Source organism: Oncorhynchus kisutch, linkage group LG4 (genome assembly GCF_002021735.2).
Source record: "Oncorhynchus kisutch isolate 150728-3 linkage group LG4, Okis_V2, whole genome shotgun sequence".
NCBI classification, from domain to species: Eukaryota; Metazoa; Chordata; class Actinopteri; order Salmoniformes; family Salmonidae; genus Oncorhynchus; species Oncorhynchus kisutch.
In genome coordinates, this window is record NC_034177.2 from 24,491,347 (window position 1) to 24,508,380 (window position 17,034).

The following is a 17,034-nucleotide window of genomic DNA, read 5'->3' on the forward strand; positions in this document are numbered from 1 at the left end:
GACAGCAATCTATGCTTTGGTTTAGTTTACCTGGCACTGTTTTCACGTACTAACATTTGAGCATTTGTGTTCAAATCATCTATAAGTAACTTTGTTGAGCTTCACAATCAATTTGAGATATTGTTCTTAGGGATTAATTGGACATGACGCACAAACAATGTTAAAATTGGTCTCATGATTTGGCATGTTAAAATGTTAGCATGTGGAAACAGTGCCAGGGAAACAAAACCAAAGCATTGATTGCTGTCATACCTTGTCTATAGACTGATTAAACCAACAGTGTTGGGTAGGTAACTTTCTAAATGTAACAGTTCCTAGTTACCTCTACAACATTTGAATCAGTAATGTAACTTTTGGATTACCCAAACTCAGTAACGTAATCTGATTACTTTCAGTTACTTTAGGATTACATTAGAAGAAGACAAAAAAGGATCCATCAAATGCATTTGGTGTGTCATCATAGTGGTCTTTGACTTGTGGTCAGACTTGCTCAGGTAGAACAAACTTAAACTTGTGCTTTTTTCCAATGCTGATTTGAATGTATATAAACCCTGGATTGCTGATGAGAGGCTTTGAAGCCACCGGTTGGCCATATAGTCCGCCACAGTACCCATAACAACACGGAAATGGTTTCAATGGTTTTTCCGCCATTCATTTTTCACATCGTGAATTTTACAAACATTTCAAATTAACTGTGTGTTTGGTGTAGGCTTACATTGATGTGATGTTTTGATAACCGTGTAATTCTCTCTCGGACAAGGTAAGTTTGATCAATATATTCGCCTCAATTTACTCTAAAAATGTCAAAATGCTCATTTGCAACAGAAAATACCTCAGCAAGACTACAAATTCCTGCAGGAAGCTCCTGCACTTCAGCTGACATTCACCACCAGATCAGAGACCTGTACCCAATCCATGATGAATCCATGTGCTGTATTGAAATTAATTGAATAAAGTGTTAAACTTCTTGCGTCCTCTTTCTCTGTTTTAGCTAGCCACAAACTACACGTTAGCTAGCTAGTTAGCAGAGCAGTAGACAAACAAAATAGCCTAGATGATTGTTTGTAAACCATGTCTACTTCAGACCTTAAGACAATTTTCAAGGATGAGCATGAGAGCTTTAAAAAGGGAGAAGACCACTATAAGTCTACTCATGTGGAGAAGTGCAGCTAAAGTGAGGGGCAACTTAACAATTTGCTCAGGGCCAGAATGAGGGATAAAGTTTATCCTGTGTAGGTGAGTGTAGCTATTAAGTTCAGTTTGAGCATCTTAACAACACAATGTGTTGAATACGGCTGTCAACATTTTTTATAAATTATATAATCATTAACCAGAGGATATGGATACCAGAGTGTTGTCATTAATGAGAATGAATCCAAAAATCTATTGACATTCAGAATTGATTTTGTTTAGACATACAGCCTGTATTGTAGTTTCATGACCAGAGACAAATCTTCAAAGGCAAAGTATTTATTTATTCGGAGTGGTACATGCATTCACACAATCTTGCTTTATAGAATCCTTCCCACTATATGTTTGATAAGTCAAGTGTTAAAATCCCAAGTTTGTCACGAATCCCGCAGAAGATGGTGCCTCTTCCTGTTCGGGCGGCGCTCAGCGGTCATTGTCGCCGGCCTACTAGCTGCCACCGATCCCCTTTTCTGTTTCATTTAGTTGTGTCTGATTTTTTGCACCTGTTTCGTGTTTAGGTTTGGTTGTGGGCTATTTAAACCCAGTAGGCCCGCCGGCTTTTGTGCGGGCTTGTTTTTCTGTTTATGGTGTTTGATTATTCCTGTGGTTTCTTTTTTCCGATCAGTTTCGTCCTGTTTGTTTGGACTGGGACGTTACGCGCCCTTGTGTGTGTGGCGTGACCGTCTCTCTGGTTTTGTTGGAATATTAAAGATCCACATCTTTTGAACTACCCTGCTCTCTGTGCCTGACTCCTGCACTCACTACTTATTGAAGCCATGACAAAGTTACCAATTATACATTTATGGAAAAACTGCACTTGTTCTCTTGAAAATGACAGTTTATTAAATATTCTACATCTGTAATGTAATCAATCAAATCAAACTTAATTTATATAGCACATTTCTTACAACTAATGTGTTCAAAGTCACACATTGAAAGAAAGGCATGTGGCACATCCTTCCCCTTGCCAGGTCTCTATAGGTGACCAGGGGATTCTCTCTACCACATGAGAATGCCTCCGTGGAGCTCATACAGGTAGCCATGCAGCTATTTTGGCGGTTCACAATATCGGCCATATGGATGTGGAATGCGAGTGGAGGAAGCCAGCCGTGCACAACCAGGTGCCGTCAATGGAGGACCTGTACCCGGCCAAAGACTACAACCCTCTGTCCTGAGAGCCCACAGAGGAGGATCTTCAGTGGCTAAGGAACCGTCTCTGGGGCAGGTTCAGTGGAATGGCATGTCTCCTTGAACCTGAGCCAGAACAACTGCTACCCTCCTTGTTATCCCTTTCTGTACCAGACATTGTTCAAGAGCACCTGGGGCATGCAGGCATCCTGGCTGTCATGGCGCTCTCGGTGGAGCAGTAGGAGGCTATACGGCAGGCAACAGTTGGACAGCGCACCAACCGTAACTGGCACACAATGAGGAGGAGGTCGACGGCCAGCAAGTATGAATCTGTGGTTAGGGCCAAGAGCGTTACTCCATCGCTGCTAAAAATCTTAGTCTTTGGATGGGGTTTTGTCTGTAATGTGGGGCTCAGATAACAAAAAGGAGGGCATCAAGGCATTCAAAATGGCTTTAGGGATGCATGTGCAGGAATCAGGGCTTTGGGTCACAGGATCTGGGATCCTGGGTGCCCCACCAGATGGTCTGGTGAACTCCACAGCAGTGATGGAGGTCAAGTGTACCTATGGTGCAAGGGACCTTACCATTGAAGAGGCAGTGAAGTCAAAGGATTTTATCCGTGAAGACCATCCTTACTGGCACCAGGTCCAAGGTCAGCTCCACATCCCTGGAATGGACACCTGCTTCTTCGTTGTGTGGAACCCCAAAGCTTCCATCACACACCCCATTGAGCATGACAGCCTCTAGCAGACTCATATTGCTCCTCCTGTCAGTACCTGTTTTCGGGAAGTGAATGGTCCAAACATATTCCACTTAGTTCAAACACACACACAAGGCTCCCAGAATAGGTTATAATATACAAGCTTTGCTCAAAACTTTATCATGGGCACAGTGGGAATGTACATCTTGCTGAAGGAAAGTGGCAAGTTTCAGTTTCATTCAGTAGTACAACACGATTCACATTTGTGAATCATAGGCACATTGGGAATTTATATCTGTGATGTTTAAATTACAGTACCAGTCAAAAGTTTGGATAAACCTTTTTATTTATTTTACCTTTATTTAACTAGGCAAGTCAGTTAAGAACAAATTCTTATTTTCAATGACGGCCTAGGAACAGTCGGTTAACTGCCTGTTCAGGAGCAGAACAACAGATTTATACCTTGTCAGCTCAGGGGTTTGAACTTACAACCTTCCGGTTACAAGACCAACGCTCTTACCACTAGGCTACCTACTCCTTCAAGGGTTTTCATTATTTTTACAATGTTCTACATTGTAGAATAATAGTGAAGACATCACAACTGTGATTCCATAACACATATGGAATCATGTAGAAACCAACAACGTGTTAAAAAAACTTTTTTAGATTTTAGATTCTTCAAAGTAGCCACTCTTTACCTTGATGACAGCTTTGCACACTTTTGGCATTCTCTCCACCAGCTTCATGAGGAATGCTTTTCCAACAGCCTTGAAGGATTTCCCAAGTATTCTGAGCACTTGTTGGCTGCTTTTCCTTCACTCTGCGGTCCAACTCATCCCAAACCATCTCAAATTTTGACTTCCACCGGTGTAATGTCCATTGCTCGTGTTTCTTGACCCAAGCAAGTCTCTTATTATTGTTGGTGTCCTTTAGTAGTGGTTTCTTTGCAATAATTCAATCATGAAGGCCTGATTCTGACAGTCTCCTCTGAACAGTTGATGTTGAGATATGTCTCTTACATGAACTCCGTGAAGCATTTATTTGGGCTGGAATCTGAGGTGCAGTTAACTCTAATGAATTTATCCTCTGCAGCAGAGGTAACTCTGGCTCTTCCTTTTCGTTCTAGCCATAATATGGACTTGGTCTATCTTCTGTATACCACCCCTACCTTGTCACAACACAACTGATTGGCTCAAATGCATTAAACTCTCTAGGGTAGGGGGCAGTATTCTGAGTTTTGGATGAAAATCATGCCCAAATTACACAGCCTGCTACTCGGGCCCAGAAGATATGATATGCATATAACTGGTAGATTTGGATAGAAAACACTCTAAAGTTTCCAAAACTGTTAAAATAGTGTCTGTGAGTATAACAGAACTGATTTAGCAGGCAAAACCTGATAAATCCATTCAGGAAGTAGTTTTTTTTGTTGGTTTTGTAGTTTCTATTCAATGCCATTACAGTATCCATTGACTTAGGACTCCATGTGCAGTTCCTATGCTTTCCACTAGATTTCAACAGTGTTTAGAAATCGTTTCAGGCTTCTATTCTTATAAATGAGGGAGTAGGACCAGTCTGAACGAGTGGACCCTAACGTGTCGAAGAGCTTTTTCAGGCGCATGTGCATTTCTTGTTTACCTTTTATATTGACGACGTCATTGTCCGGTTGAAATATTATAGATCATTTAGGCTAAAAAACAACCTGAGAATTGAATATAAACATCGTTTGACATGTTTCTATGAACTTTACGGATACAATTTGGATTTTTTTGTCTGATTGTTTTGACTGAGTTTGAGCCTGTGGATTACTGAAGAAAACGCGCTAACAAAACGGAGGTTTTTGGATATGAAGAGACTTCATCGAACAAAAGGAACATTTATTGAGTAAATGAATGTCTTCTGATTGCCACCATATGAAGATCATCAAAGGTAAGGGATTAATTTTATCTCTGTTTCTGAGTTTTGTAACGCTTCTGCTTGGCTGGTTACTGTTTGTATTCATTTGTCAACTGGGCTATGTTCTGGGCTAGGTATGTTCTGGGCTAGGTATGCTTTCGCCGAAAAGCATTTTATAAATATGACACTGTGGTTGGTTTAACAAGAAGTTCATCTTTAAACCTATGTAAAATATGTTTTGTTTTCTGAATTTTTGTAATGAGCATTTCTGTAATTGAATTTGGCATTCTGCAACCTCACTGGATGTTGGCCAGATGGGACGCTAGTATCCCACGTACCCTAGAGAGGTTAAGAAGGAAAGAAATTCCACAAATTAACAAGGCACACCTGTTTATGGAAATGCATTCCAGGTGACTACCCAATGAAACTGGTTGAGAGAATGCCAAGCGTGTGCAAAGCTGTCATCAAGGAAAAGAGTGGCTACTTTGACGAATCTCAAATGTAAAATATACTTAGATTTGTTAAACTTTTTTTTGGTTACTACATGATTCCATATGTGTTATGTCATAGTTTTGATGTCTTCACTATTATTCTACAATGTAGAAAATAGTACAAATAAAGAAAATCCCTTTAATGAGTAGGTGTGTCCAAACATTTGACGAGTACTGTATATCTTACCCCCAGAATGAAAGAGTACATCACTTCCAGCAGATGTCCTTGCTGAGCGTGGCGTTGATCATGCACTGCTTCTCGTGGGGTGCGCCTGATGTTCCGCAGGTCAAGCCTCTTGTCTAAAACATGGGGAAAAGGGGACATGAAGTCAGAATTTTGATGCAGCTACAAATTCAATGTTTTACACAATATTGTATCGTATTTGATGAGTTATTGACCTATCTGTCCACAGGCTCGATGTGCTGTAGTCTCCACAACTGGACGCTTATGCTCAGATCACCCCGGCACAGGATGTCCATGCATCAGATGGTTCAAAGGATGTTCTGTTGGAAAAACAAAGATACATTTAATCAATGATGGGTATTTTTCAATGCCGTATCAACATCTTTATCTGGACAGAAAATGCATTGTTTATCATAACACAAACTCCCCTTGGACAATTTGCCAAGTGGTCCATCAACACTCAAACCTCATGCCTCATTGTTTGTTCTTGTTTCCCAATCATCAGTCTGGATCTTCCACTTCTGCCATGGTGGATGAGCTTCCTTTTCTGGTAAATACAGGGCCCTTTTTCTTTCCCACCGAAAAATGGCAGCTGCAGACCCAAGTGTTGTCACTGGGTTTCGGGTAGGCCCATCTGTAAGATAAAAAAAGAAAAGAGCAAGGGGAACCACTACTTCAAGGTCTCAGAGAAAGTGACGTCACCGATTGAAACGCTATTTAGCGTGCACCACAGCTAACTAAGCTAGCCGTTTCACATCCGTTACATATACAACTGTACTTCTGATTCTAATTATCAAGAGGAAAGTTTAAACCATAAGCTGTGTAGTCACTGACATGCAGGGATGTAACATAAGGATTTTGGGTACCGGCCTGCCGACCATGATTTCTACATTCAGGTCCTAAATCTGTGGCATGTGATGTTTGTAAAGGCAAAATTTCACTGCTGTGTTAGGCTAGTTTGGCACATGTTCTACTAAGTATTTTACTGCTGTGTCAGAAAAGTTCTAGCCTCGGGCTAGCTTAATTTATATCCCTGCTGATATGTATAACTGACTTCACAGGTCATTTGATTCGTCATGTACAGATGCACTCATGGAACAAAAACGTTTGTGTTTTGTATGGGGAAACATTGAGCCCGCAAGTCCTTTGTGAGCTAGCTAGCCAACTTTAGCAGATGTAGATAACTAGTCAACCAAGGTGTCTAACTAGCTAGGTAACCTGGTGATATTTAGCTAGCTAGTTAACATTAGCTCACCGTTCGTGTAGTCAGACTTTTGTAAGTGGTGACATTCTAGCTAACCAACTATCCTTGCCCTGGTGCTGGCCTAATGTTAGCTAGCAAGTCTGACTACACGACTGGTGAGAACGTTAACTAGCTAGCTAAATCAAAATCAAATGTAATTGTCACATACACGTGTTTAGCAAATGTTGACAAAAGTACACGTCCAGATAAAGAAAGATCTCTTAATAACAAGGGGTTAAATATTTTTCCAATTTTCTCTACAATAGGGGAGGCATTTTAATTGGTTCTTTCTGATCTTTTCAAACTTTAATACCAAAATATGTGATCACATATTTTACAGGAATATTCCATATTGAACCTTGTTATTGTAGTCTATCAAGTCCCATACTAGTCAGACATTATTACATTTACAGTTTAAGTGGGAAGTTTACATACACCTTAGCCAAATACATTTAAACTCAGTTTTTCACAATTCCTGACATTTCATCCTAGTAAATATTCCCTCTCTTAGGTCAGTTAGGATCACCACTTTATTTTAAGAATGTGAAATGTCAGAATAATAGTAGAGAAAATGATTTATTCCAGTGGGTCATAAGTTAACATACACTCAATTAGTATTTGGTAGCATTGCCTTTAAATGGTTTAACTTGGGTCAAACCTTTCGGGTAGCCTTCCACAAACTTCCCACAATAACTTGGGTGAATTTTGGCCCATTCCTCCTGACAGAGCTGGTGTAATTGAGTCAGGTTTGTAGGCCTCCTTGCTCACACACACCTTTTCAGTTCTGCCCACAAATTCTCTATGGGATTAAGGTCAGGGCTTTGTGATGGCCACTCCAATACCTTGACTTTGTTGTCCTTAAGCCATTTTGCCACAACTTTTGAAGTATGCTTGGCGTTTGCGACCAAGCTTAAACTTCCTGACTGATGTCTTGAGATGTTGCTTCAATATATCCACATAGTTTTCCATCCTCATGATGTTATCTATTTTGTGAAGTGCACCAGTCCCGCCTGCAGCAAAGCACCCCCACAAGATGATGCTGCCACCCCGTGCTTCACGGTTGGGATGGTGTTTTTTGGCTTGCAAGCCTCCCCATTTTTCCTCTGAACATAATTACATTTTTTTTTAAATGTAACCCTGGTGTCCTGGCCCTCAAAAAAACTTCACAGGGCCTCCTGGGTGGTGCAGTGGTTTACACCAGTAATGTAAGTTGACTGAGAACACATTCTCATAACAACCTGGGGAATAGTTACAGGGGATGAATGAGCCAATTGTAAACTGGGGATTATTAGGTGAACAACCGCACTGCTTCTTAACACAGCTCGCATCCAACCGCACCAATGTGTCAGAGGAAACACCATGCAACCTTGGTTGGCGTGCACTGCTCCCAGCCCACCACAGGAGTCACTGCTGCACGATGAAACAAGGATATCCCTACCGGCCAAGCCCTCCCTAATGACGCTAGGCCAATTGTGCGTCGCTCCATGGACCTCCCCGTCAGTTACAACAGAGCCTGGGCACGAACCCAGGGTCTCTGGTGCACCACCCGGGAGGCCCTGTGAAGTTTTTTTGAGGGCCAGGACACCAGGGTTAACACCCTTACTCTTACAATAAGTGCCATGGGACCTTTAATGACCTCAGAGAGTCAGGACACCCATTTAACATCACCCTACACAAGGCAGTGTCCCCAATCACAGCCCTGGGGTATTGGGATATTTTTTAGACCAGAGGAAAGAGTGCCTCCTACTGGCCCTCCAACACCACTTCCATCCACATCTGGTCTCCCATCCAGGGACTGACCAGGACAAACCCTGCTTAGCTTTTGAAGCAAGCCAGCAGTGGTATGCAGGGTGGTATGCTGCTTGCTCAATAATGATGGTCATTATGGCCAAACAGTTCTATTTTTGTTTCATCGGACCAGAGGACATTTCTCCAAAAAGTCAGATCTTTGTGCCGATGTGCAGTTGCAAACCATAGTCTGGCTTTTTCATGGCTGCAGTGGCTTCTTCCTTGCTGAGCGGCCTTTCAGGTTATGTCAATATAGGACTTGTTCTACTGTGGATATAGATACGTTTGTACCTGTTTCCTCCAGCATCTTCACAAGGTCCTTTGCTGTTGTTCTGGGATTGATTTGCACTTTTCGCACCAAAGTACGTTCATCTCTAGGAGACAGAACGCGTCTCCTTCCTGAGCGGAATCATGGCTGCATGGTCCCATGGTGTTTATACTTGTGTACTATTGTTTGTACAGATGAATGTGGTACCTTCAGGCGTTTGGACATTTTGGAAAACCAGACTTGTGGAGGTCTACAATTTTTTTTCTGAGGTTTTGGCTGATTTATTTGGATTTTCCCATGATGTCAAGCAAAGAAAGGGGCACGGAGTTTGAAGGTAGGCCTTGAAATTGACATCCACAGGTACACCTTCAATTGACTCAAATTATGTCAATTATTATCAGAAGCTTCTAAAGCCATGACATCATTTTCTGGAATTTTCCAAGCTATTTAAAGGCACCCACTGGAATTCTGATACAGTGAATTATAAGTGAAATAATATATCTGTAAGCAATTGTTGGAAAAATGACTTGTGTCATGCACAAAGTAGATGTCCTAACCGACTTGCCAAAACTATAGTTTGTTTAACAAGAAATTTTTGGAGTGGTTGAAAAACAAGTTTTAATGACTTGAACCTAAGTGTATGTAAACTTCAGACTTCAACTGTATGTCTGCCCTCCATAAAACCAGACTGGGTATCATCAATGATTTGGTTAATACCTTTTTAAAGTATTTCTGCAAAGATGGATGCAAGTAGCTTTTCATCATTGTTCATTAATGTCATTCGTCTCCGATTTTCTAACATCATAGGATTTTTGTTTGGTTTGGGGATTACAGAACTGAGGCCTTTTGTCATAGAAACAAGCAGGAACCCTAAATCAATTGCCTCCTTAAAGACATTACATATAAATTCAACAATATCCTCATGAAAATATCTATTGAATTCCTTAATAAGGCCATCATTCACTGGAGATTCTTTTTTAAATTTCATTAATTGAAACAAATGAATCACAAGACTTACAGTATTGAAGACTTCTTTTTCTATGAATTTTGCATAGTATTTGAGTCATGAAAAGCAGACATCAAATCAAATCAAATTGTATTTGTCACATGCGCCGAATACAACAGGTGTTACATGGAAATGCTTACTTACAAGTCCTTAACCAACAATTCAGTTTAAGAAAAATACCTACAAAAATAAGAAATAAAAGTTACAAATAATTAAAGAGCAGCAGTAAAATAACAATAGCGAGGCTATATACGGTACAGAGTCAATGTACGGGGACACCGGTTAGTCGAGGTAATATATACATGTGGGACAGGCATCACTAGTAGGACAGGCATTACTGGTGTAAAGATTACCATAGATTTCTGAAACATATTTAGAAATATCTTTGAGGATTTCGTTCTTTGCAATCTATATTAAGCTTATTAGTAGAAGAAAGATTTTGATTTTTTTTCTCTAAATTGTGATTTTTTTTTTACCTTCCTCCAACCGTCTCCTTTTTGATCATACTAATGCCCTTTTGCTCTCTCTTTGTACATTCAGACCCTTTCTCTATTCATCAAGGTCCTCCATAGAGATTAGAGAAAGTATTTATTGCCTCAATCTTTTAAGTTCAGCAATTTATTTACCTTTCTTCATGGCTGTTTGTCTTATTTCATACTGGATTCATTCCCAATAGTTCCCATAAGATTGACATTTTCTTGTATAATATCTTTGGAATCCCATCTTAAATTATCATCTTCCAACAGCCTACTATTGAGTTTCCAAAAACTCTGATTCGGTTTATTAAGTTCAGAGCCATTCATATTTACAGATAAGAATATAACTTTATGATCAGTAAGAATTGATGATTCAAGGGATAGCTTGCTTACAGTGTTATCTAATGAATTAGAAATAAACCAGAAATTAATTCATGACTGTCTGGACATGCCCTTGTTACACAAGGTGAAGTCCTTTTTATTCAATATTTAGATCTCCAAATATCAAATAATCTAAGACCAAGACATAGATTATTAAACTCAGAATTAACCATGCTGGCTCCATTAGGAGGGGGATATCTGTCACATCACATTAGTCCCCAGAATTAAAATAAATCTCCACCTAAGATAATTTGGATAACCTGAAATACACCTTTAACTATTCATCTCTTCTTCAAATAATACCATGTTGTTTTGTTTGTTTTTGTTGAATAGATATTCCCTAATAAAACATTTCACTGTTCAAATTAACGAATGTCCAGAGTGGTGAGTCTTACTAATGATGACCTTCCCTTTAAATGCACCTCTTAAAACTGCTACACCTGCAGAGTGGTTGTTGCCATATGATAACCAGATATTGTTACCCCGTTGATTTTTCCAAAAAGCTAGATCAGAAGAACAAGCATGAGTCTCTTGTAGAAAGTATAAGTCTGCATTAAACCTTTTGCAAAACAGGAAAATAGCCTTACGTTTGAGTAAATTATGAATACCCCTGACATTAATTGAACAAAGAGATAAAGACACAAACTTCAACCAACAACCTTATGCTAATATAAGCTTTTCCTAAGGAAATGTTACTCAGAAGGATTCCCATCCCGTTTTTAACCCAGTCTTTTTCATTCAAATGTTTGTGTAAACCCATTTCATGAAGCTCCCGACAAACAGTTATTGTGCTGACTTTGCTTCCAGAGGCAGTTTGGAACTCGGGAGTGAGTGTTGTAACTGAAGACAGATGATTTCTACTCGCTACGTGCTTCAGCACTTGATGGCCCCATTCTTGTGTGGCCTACCACTTTGCAGCTGAGACGTTGTTGCTCCTAGACTTTTCCACTTCACAATAACAGCACTTAAAGTTGACTGGGGCAGCTCTAGCAGGGAATAAATTTGACGAACTGACTTGTTTGAAAGGTGGCATCCTATGACGGTGCCTTGTTGAAAGTCACTAAGCTCTTCAGTAATGCCATTCCATTGCCAGTGTTTGTCTATGGAGATTGCATGGCGGTGTGCTCGATTTTATACACCTGTCAGCAACAGGTGTGGCTGAAATAGCAAAATCCACTCATTTAAAGGGATGTCCACATATGTTTCTATATATAGTGTAACTTAATTTAGTTACACAATATATTTGTGACAAATCATTCACTAAACCATAAACCTCAACTAAGTCCTGGAATAAATCATGTGGAAATTGAGCAAGTTGAGGAGACTAAACTGCTTGGAGTAACCCTGGATTTTAAACGGTCATGGTCAAAACATGTTGATACAACAATAGCTAAGATGGGGAGAAGACTGGCCATAATACAGAGCTCTCTGCCATTTTAACAACACTATCAACAAGGCAGGTCCTACAGGCTCTAGTTTTATCACACCTGGACTACTGTTCAGTTGTGTGGTCAGGTGGCACAAAGAGAGACCTCGTAAAATAATTACAATTGGTTTAGAACAGGGCAGCACGGCTGGCTCTTAACTGTACACAGAGAGCTAACATTAATAATATGCATGTAAATCACTCATGGCTCAAAGTGGAAGAGAGATTGACTTCATCACTACTTGTTTTTGTAAGAAGTGTTGACATGCTGAATGCAGCGAGGTGTCTGTTTAAACTACTAGCACACAGCTCGGACACCCATGCATTCATTACCCACAAGACATGACACCAAAGGTCTCTTCACAATCCCCAAGTCAAGAACAGACTATGGGAGGTGCACAGTACTACATAGAGCCATGACTACATGGAACTATATTCTACATCAGGTAACTGATGCAAACAGTAGAATCAGATTTTTTAAAACAGCTAAAAATAGACCTTACAGAGATTGTGACGAGACACACACAGGCACAGACACACGATAAGACACACACATACACATGGATGTTGTATTGTAAATATGTGATAGTGGAGTAGTGGCCTGAGGGAATAAACTAAATGTTTTGGGTAAAGTGTTATGAAATGTCATGTCATGAAATATTTTTTATTGTATATAACTGCTTTAATGTTGCAGGACCCCAGGAAGAGTAGCTGCTGCCTTGGCAGGGATCCTTAAGAAATACAAATACAAATACACACTCATTTTTTTGAAACTTGAGGATGATTTGGCCAAACACATTTAATTATATAACAAAAAAGTATAGATTGTAGCCACTTATATCCCTTCATAGTTTGTTTGTTTAAGCATGACCATTATCCACATAGGTCTACCTCATTTTTGACCAAATGTTTTGTGTCAGCACTTGGGGGGGGGGGGGGGGGGTCACCCCACATGTAATCAGTTACTCAACAGTAACTTTGTAAACCAATGTGTAATTTTGTCATTTGGGTGAACTATCCCTTTAAAATAAAAAAGGTTTAAGTTATTTTCCTTTTATACACTTTGTTTTTATTTCAAGTAACCCACAGCAACTCCCAGAAAGAACTCGGCCGTGTTTGCTTGTTCTCTCTGTGAGCAACTTTCAGCGTCAAGGGTGGACGTGATATTTCAAACATCAGATCAGTGCGTTTATGTATTGGGTGCCCGGAAATTTTTCCAAATAAACACAGCTTGATTCAACTTGGGTGGGCAGATTTATCAACAGACTAATTCTATAAACAAATGTGGGAATAACCAAGAACACCATTGGCTGGTAGGCCTACGCAGGGGACACGCGGGGAGAGAGCTGGGGCTTTCAGCAATGAAATTTGAATTAATGTGGGTGGGCTGAGAACACAACCAGTGTTTATGATAGACAATTTATTTTCCAATGAAAAGTCAACATAAAACATGTTAAACAATTATTTAACATTGTTTGACTCATGAGGCAGAGACACTGGGATCCCATCATTCCAAGAGCAGTTTTCCCCACGAGCTGAAGTTCCTTGGGAAGCAGATAGCGCTCCAGCATCATGAGCCTTTACCACAGCCGAGTGCTTGGAGTGCCACCCTCGGCGCTCAATTTCCCCAATTCGTCCCTGATTTACTTGTATGGAGGCGACGGCGGTACCATTCTTCCCGCTTTGGGCTTCCTCCCAACTCGGCAGGAATCTCTGCAAAAACCTCCGTACAGCTACATTGCACTTATCGCTATGGCCATCAAGAGCGCACCAGACAAGCGCGCAACGCTGAGCGGCATTTACCAGTTCATAATGGACGGCTTCCCCTATTACCATGACAACAAGCAGGGCTGGCAGAACTCAATACGCCACAACCTCTCTCTAAACGACTGTTTCATCAAGGTACCGAGAGAAAAGGGCCGTACCGGGAAAGGCAGCTACTGGACTTTGGACACCAAATGTCTAGACATGTTCGAGAACGGGAACTATAGACGGAGGAAGAGAAAACTAAAGGGCCAAGAGACTGCAGAGTACAAAACTACTTACAAGAGGAAAAGAGGTCCAGTCTCCACGAACCCGTCAGGACAGGATAGGAGGCCCATTCATAACGTTCCAGCTGATGCTCACCCGAGGATGGGTAGGCCTATGTCAGCTGGAGATTGGGCTGTGGTGGGCACGGAGGTGAAACAACAACATAGACATTTTGAGCAACGTAGTTCAGATTTAAAACATGTTCTTGGTGAGTTCAACAATGTTGGGATGCAGCAAAGTGGGTCTGTCCATGGCCAAAAATGTAATGTGCAGAATCAAATCCAAACGGAATCCATGCAGGACATGTATGGCACACAATCAGCTGACGCGCTACACGGTCCAAGGTGCATACCCGTTCAGGAGCACAGGGTCTGTTTGGACACAGCGCATCTGTCAGGAGCGTCTTCCCTCCATGCGAGTGAAGCAGACAACAGTAGACTAGCCTTTGATAGGAGGGAGAATGGGCCTCCTATCCTGTCCGGTTGCACGGAGAACTTGAACTCATCTATGCTGTGTAGAACAATGGAAATTATACCCACTGTCCCTAGCAGAGCAACGGACAAATCCAAAGGTTTTAGCATAGACAGTATCCTGTCAAAAAAGGGAAACCAAATGCACAAAAGCAGCGTTGGTGTAACAACAGAGGCAGGCTTGTACCCCCAAAGTCACCAATTCAAGCTGATGGGATTCCCGCTTTGCAGTTACTTATCGCTCACGTGCCCTGAGAAAGTTCTACATTTTAAATAGGCAGAGTGATATGCTAAATAATAATAATATAATGGGAACATCTAAAAAATATATATATATATATTGCAAGATATTACTCGCGAGTGTTACCATTTTGATACAGTGGGGAGAGAGAAAATGACTTCGACAATTATATTTTTCAGGCGCCAATAAAGACATGATTGCGATTATTGTTATTATAGGCTAACCTCTCTTCCGATGTGCAGCTGCGCATAAAATACCATTGTAGTTCCTCTTTCAGTTGATTTATCGTCATGAGAGAACAGTTAATAAACGCCCAAGAGTGTACAGATGTTGTTTTAGTAAATGTAAATGTTTAGGAAAACTATGGTTTATATGTAGGAGCTCTGAGCTTGTCATCTAAGTGCCTGCCATTTGACTGTTGTGTGTGTTATATTCTGTTCTGCTTCTCAGATGTTGAATTTAGATGTTAAAGTGGACATACGTTTTTTTCAGCTACCTTCTAAAAAACGATGTAAAATGTTATTTTTTCCCATCTTGAATGTAAAATAAAAGTGTAATAAACTAAAAAAATACATCGCAAGTCAGCTTGATTTTATTCCATGAAAATAGACATAAGTAAATTGAAAGAAAGGACAGTACAAAGTAACACATTCAATCTTAGCCTATTAAACTGAAAGATCATTACAGTCATGTACTCTATTATAAACTGGGTGGTTCGAGCCATGAATACTGATTTGCTGAAAGCCATGGTATATCAGACCATATACAACAGGTCAGGTATGACAAAACATGTATTTTTACTAATCACCTTGGAAACTAGTTTATAGTAGCAATAAGACGCCTCAGGGCACCTGTATCCTGGCACTCCGTGTTGTGTTGTGCATAAGAACAGCTTTTAGCAGTGTTATATTGGCCATATACAACACCCCCTCGGGCCGTGTTGCTTAAATATAATCCTGCAGCTGGTTTTCAATGTTCTTCCTCAAACAGATTTACACCTTTGAATAATAAACCAAAATTCTGAAGGGAAAAGTGATTTTTTTTTAATAACCCTGCACTGCATACTACACCAGGATGAGAGCTATGGGCACTAGTAAACATTCATTTGTTTATCAGTTAAACAAATTCCCCATTGCAAAAAGTGCTGTTAACACAAATACTGAATCAATCAGAGCATTGCCATCTGTTTCCTTGAGGCCACATGTGATTTACAGTGAATTAAAGTTGTTATGGTATTGAACTGTAAAGTTTCATACTGTATAAATAAGCAGTGGGTTTGTAGGGGTTTCTATGACACCTGCATGAAATCAGAGCATTATTGACAACATAATCATGAAATATATGACCAAAAAAACTCTGACTTCTAAATATAGCTTACATTTATATTCCTCTGAAACCTTCACTGTAGACTTTGAGAGAGCAAATCAGGAATGCCTGTAGAAATAAATACACTTCCCAACATTTGAGGAGAGGAACTCACAATCACAAGAATTTCCTGTGTATAGGATTATTTTGGTCAGATGTGTAAATAAAACCTCATGCTGAAAACCTCAGAGGAGAAAAAGAGTTTGCATTCCCTAGCCTGCTCAGCTCAAATGGTCATCAGCCCATTTAGGCTTCAGCTCTATGGACAAATTCTGTAGGACCTTCTGTAAGACACCGTGGCTCTGCTAAACTGACGATCATCAACAAACAAGAACTAAGCATCTGAAACAACATAATATTTGAAAGAATTTCTTTGATTAAATGTGCTGCACACAAAATTGATCATTTTCCTGAATTTTATGCATTTGATTAAAATATGGCAATCTTCCTTCTCAATATTATTCTAATTTAAATATTGTGACTAAGTAAATGATTGAAAACCAATTTCAGTTCACATCTAAACACACTTCTACTGGTCTGAGATACCACTCTCTAACATAATGACTTCTAAGCCTTATGATCAGCATATATTACAAATAATTTCTAGTCTCTCTAGAGCAAACTCCTCAACCAACAACTGTAACGTTGGTTAATTGTAGAGAGTGGTGATCTTGAGACAAACATAACAAGATGGCTGAATGTTCTAGTGCCACCCACGGGCTCAACTGTTCAACACTCTGGTCTCTATT

The 17,034-nt window shown here is 40.2% G+C and overlaps 1 protein-coding gene and 1 long non-coding RNA gene across 2 annotated transcripts; one reads left to right on the plus strand and one right to left on the minus strand.

Moving 5' to 3' along the window:
- Window positions 1–1,435: 1,435 nt before the first annotated feature.
- LOC116373434 (uncharacterized) lies at window positions 1,436–5,912 on the minus strand. Its single transcript, XR_004209577.1, has 3 exons — window positions 5,806–5,912; window positions 5,594–5,706; window positions 1,436–3,095 (listed from the first exon to the last, which is right to left on the minus strand). It is a non-coding gene; the product is annotated as an uncharacterized LOC116373434 (long non-coding RNA).
- Window positions 5,913–13,606: 7,694 nt separating this feature from the next.
- On the plus strand, window positions 13,607–16,162 carry LOC116373975 (forkhead box protein I2-A-like). Its single transcript, XM_031822699.1, has one exon. The coding sequence runs from the start codon at window positions 13,751–13,753 to the stop codon at window positions 14,954–14,956; it is 1,206 nt and encodes a 401-aa protein (XP_031678559.1). The 5' UTR covers window positions 13,607–13,750; the 3' UTR covers window positions 14,957–16,162.
- Window positions 16,163–17,034: the final 872 nt, after the last annotated feature.